We start from the raw sequence: 1,871 nt of genomic DNA on the forward strand, positions 1-1,871 counted from the left end.
ACACACACACACACACACACACACACTCCTTATAGAACCATATTTCTCCTTGATTTTAAGTTATTTTACCCTTATTTCTCACTATTTCCATCTCTATCTCCATTTCCCACGTGTGTATCCCCTTCCTAACCCCCAAAATGCGTTATATAGAGTAGACATTCCCTTTAAAGTGGTTTGATTACGTAATTGTGTTTATTAGCGAAAGAATGTCTGGTAGAGACAAGCCTGGCACTGTCTCACACTATAGACGCCTGAATCCTTTACTCTCAATCCTTGCCTTCTGATCCTCCTTTACCATTGAAATATGCCTTAAATACCACTATAAATGCTTCACACCCTCATTTCCGGATTAGATAAGAGAGATAAGGTGTCCACATAGTAGTTTTATATAGAGGAATGTTATTATCAGTGGTTGTACGTGAATACTTGTGGGTTTTAAGTATAAGAGGTTTTGATTCTCTTATTTGTGGTTATTAGAGATTCGGATTCTATTATGGTGTGAGAATTTTACTTTATGATTTATTAAAGGAGGAAAAAAATTTCTCTGTGTTAACTTAATAAATAAAATACATTAAAATTACAGAGAGAAAAGAAATAGATGGAATTAATATCAAACGCTTGGAACATTTTGACAAGAGGATTAATATATATATTATCGATTAAAACGCCACAAATTAACCACAAAAACACAATAATGACAATAAAACACATGAATTAAACACAAATACCTTTTATTTTCACCTTAGACTCACCAAACACACTTAAAAACACGAAAAACTGGAAAAAAATCAGACAAAAAGTGCAATAGGATAAGCGGATCACACCAAAATGCTTTCAAAACACCACAAAAACACCAAAACACACCCAAACATCGCATCACAATAACCCCAAAGTCACCAAACACCCTTAAAAACCACATAAAACACCCCAGAAATAATTCAAAAGGCTTAAAAATTACATTAGCGTAAAAAGGCGCCATTGATTTTAGCCGTGGGTTCGATCGTCTATAGCGACACTCAGCAGACGAGATTAGAGACAGAGAGAGACAAGATGGTGTGGGGTTTCGTCACCTGTGGCCCAAATGAGGCGCTTGTCATATCGGGTGAGTGTGTGTGCTGGCGGGGGAAGGTCTGGGGTACCTATGGGGGAAGTGTAGCGGGTGAAATGTACCGGGAAGTTAGTAAAATATGGATAAATAATGGAGGGTGCCTTGAGGTGGGTGGGTGTGTTTGTCTAGTCGGTGTGAAGTCAGTGATGTTTATATTTTTTCATTTATTTTGTGTTTGTAGTGTTTTGTTCCAGTGTTTTTCCAGTGTAGCGGGTGAAATGTACCGGGAAGTTAGTAAAATATGGAGAAATAATGGAGGGTGCCTTGAGGTGGGTGGGTGTGTTTGTCTAGTCTGAAGTCAGTGATGTTTATATTTTTTCATTTATTTTGTGTTTGTAGTGTTTTGTTCCAGTGTTTGGGTGTGTGTACTGGCGGGGGAAGGTCTGGGGTACCTATGGGGGAAGTGTAGCGGGTGAAATGTACCGGGAAGTTAGTAAAATATGGATAAATAACGGAGGGTGTCGAGGTGGGTGGGTGTGTTTGTCTAGTCGGTGTGAAGTCAGTGATGTTTATATTTTTTCATTTATTTTGTGTTTGTAGTGTTTTGTTCCAGTGTTTCCCTGTGTTTTCTGGCGGGGGAGGGCCTGGGGTACCTATGGGTGAAGTGTAGCGGGTGAAATGTACCGGAAAATCAGCCAAATATGAAGAAATAAAGGGATGTGTTTTAGCGACCTCTCAATTTGGGTGTTTGTCAAATTGTCTAGTGGATGTTGTTTATATTTTTGCATTTATTTTGTGTTTGCCTGTTTTATTTGAGTGTTTG

The 1,871-nt window shown here is 38.5% G+C and overlaps 1 protein-coding gene across 8 annotated transcripts in view; it reads left to right on the plus strand.

The window, feature by feature from the left end:
- The first annotated feature begins 961 nt into the window (after positions 1 to 961).
- The window catches only part of LOC123503316 (flotillin-1-like), a 16,962-nt gene continuing 16,052 nt past the window's right edge, over positions 962 to 1,871 (plus strand). For 5 of the 8 annotated variants that reach the window (XM_045253020.1, XM_045253030.1, XM_045253029.1 and 2 more), the window contains exon 1: positions 1,036 to 1,102. In XM_045253020.1, coding sequence (XP_045108955.1) covers positions 1,051 to 1,102 — 52 coding nt within the window. In that variant the 5' untranslated portion in view covers positions 1,036 to 1,050. Of the gene's footprint in view, positions 1,103 to 1,871 lie in introns of all 8 variants that reach the window. The other 3 variants (XM_045253010.1, XM_045253033.1, XM_045253040.1) reach the window with 3 other exon arrangements.

Source organism: Portunus trituberculatus, chromosome 2 (genome assembly GCF_017591435.1).
Source record: "Portunus trituberculatus isolate SZX2019 chromosome 2, ASM1759143v1, whole genome shotgun sequence".
NCBI lineage: Eukaryota > Metazoa > Arthropoda > Malacostraca > Decapoda > Portunidae > Portunus > Portunus trituberculatus.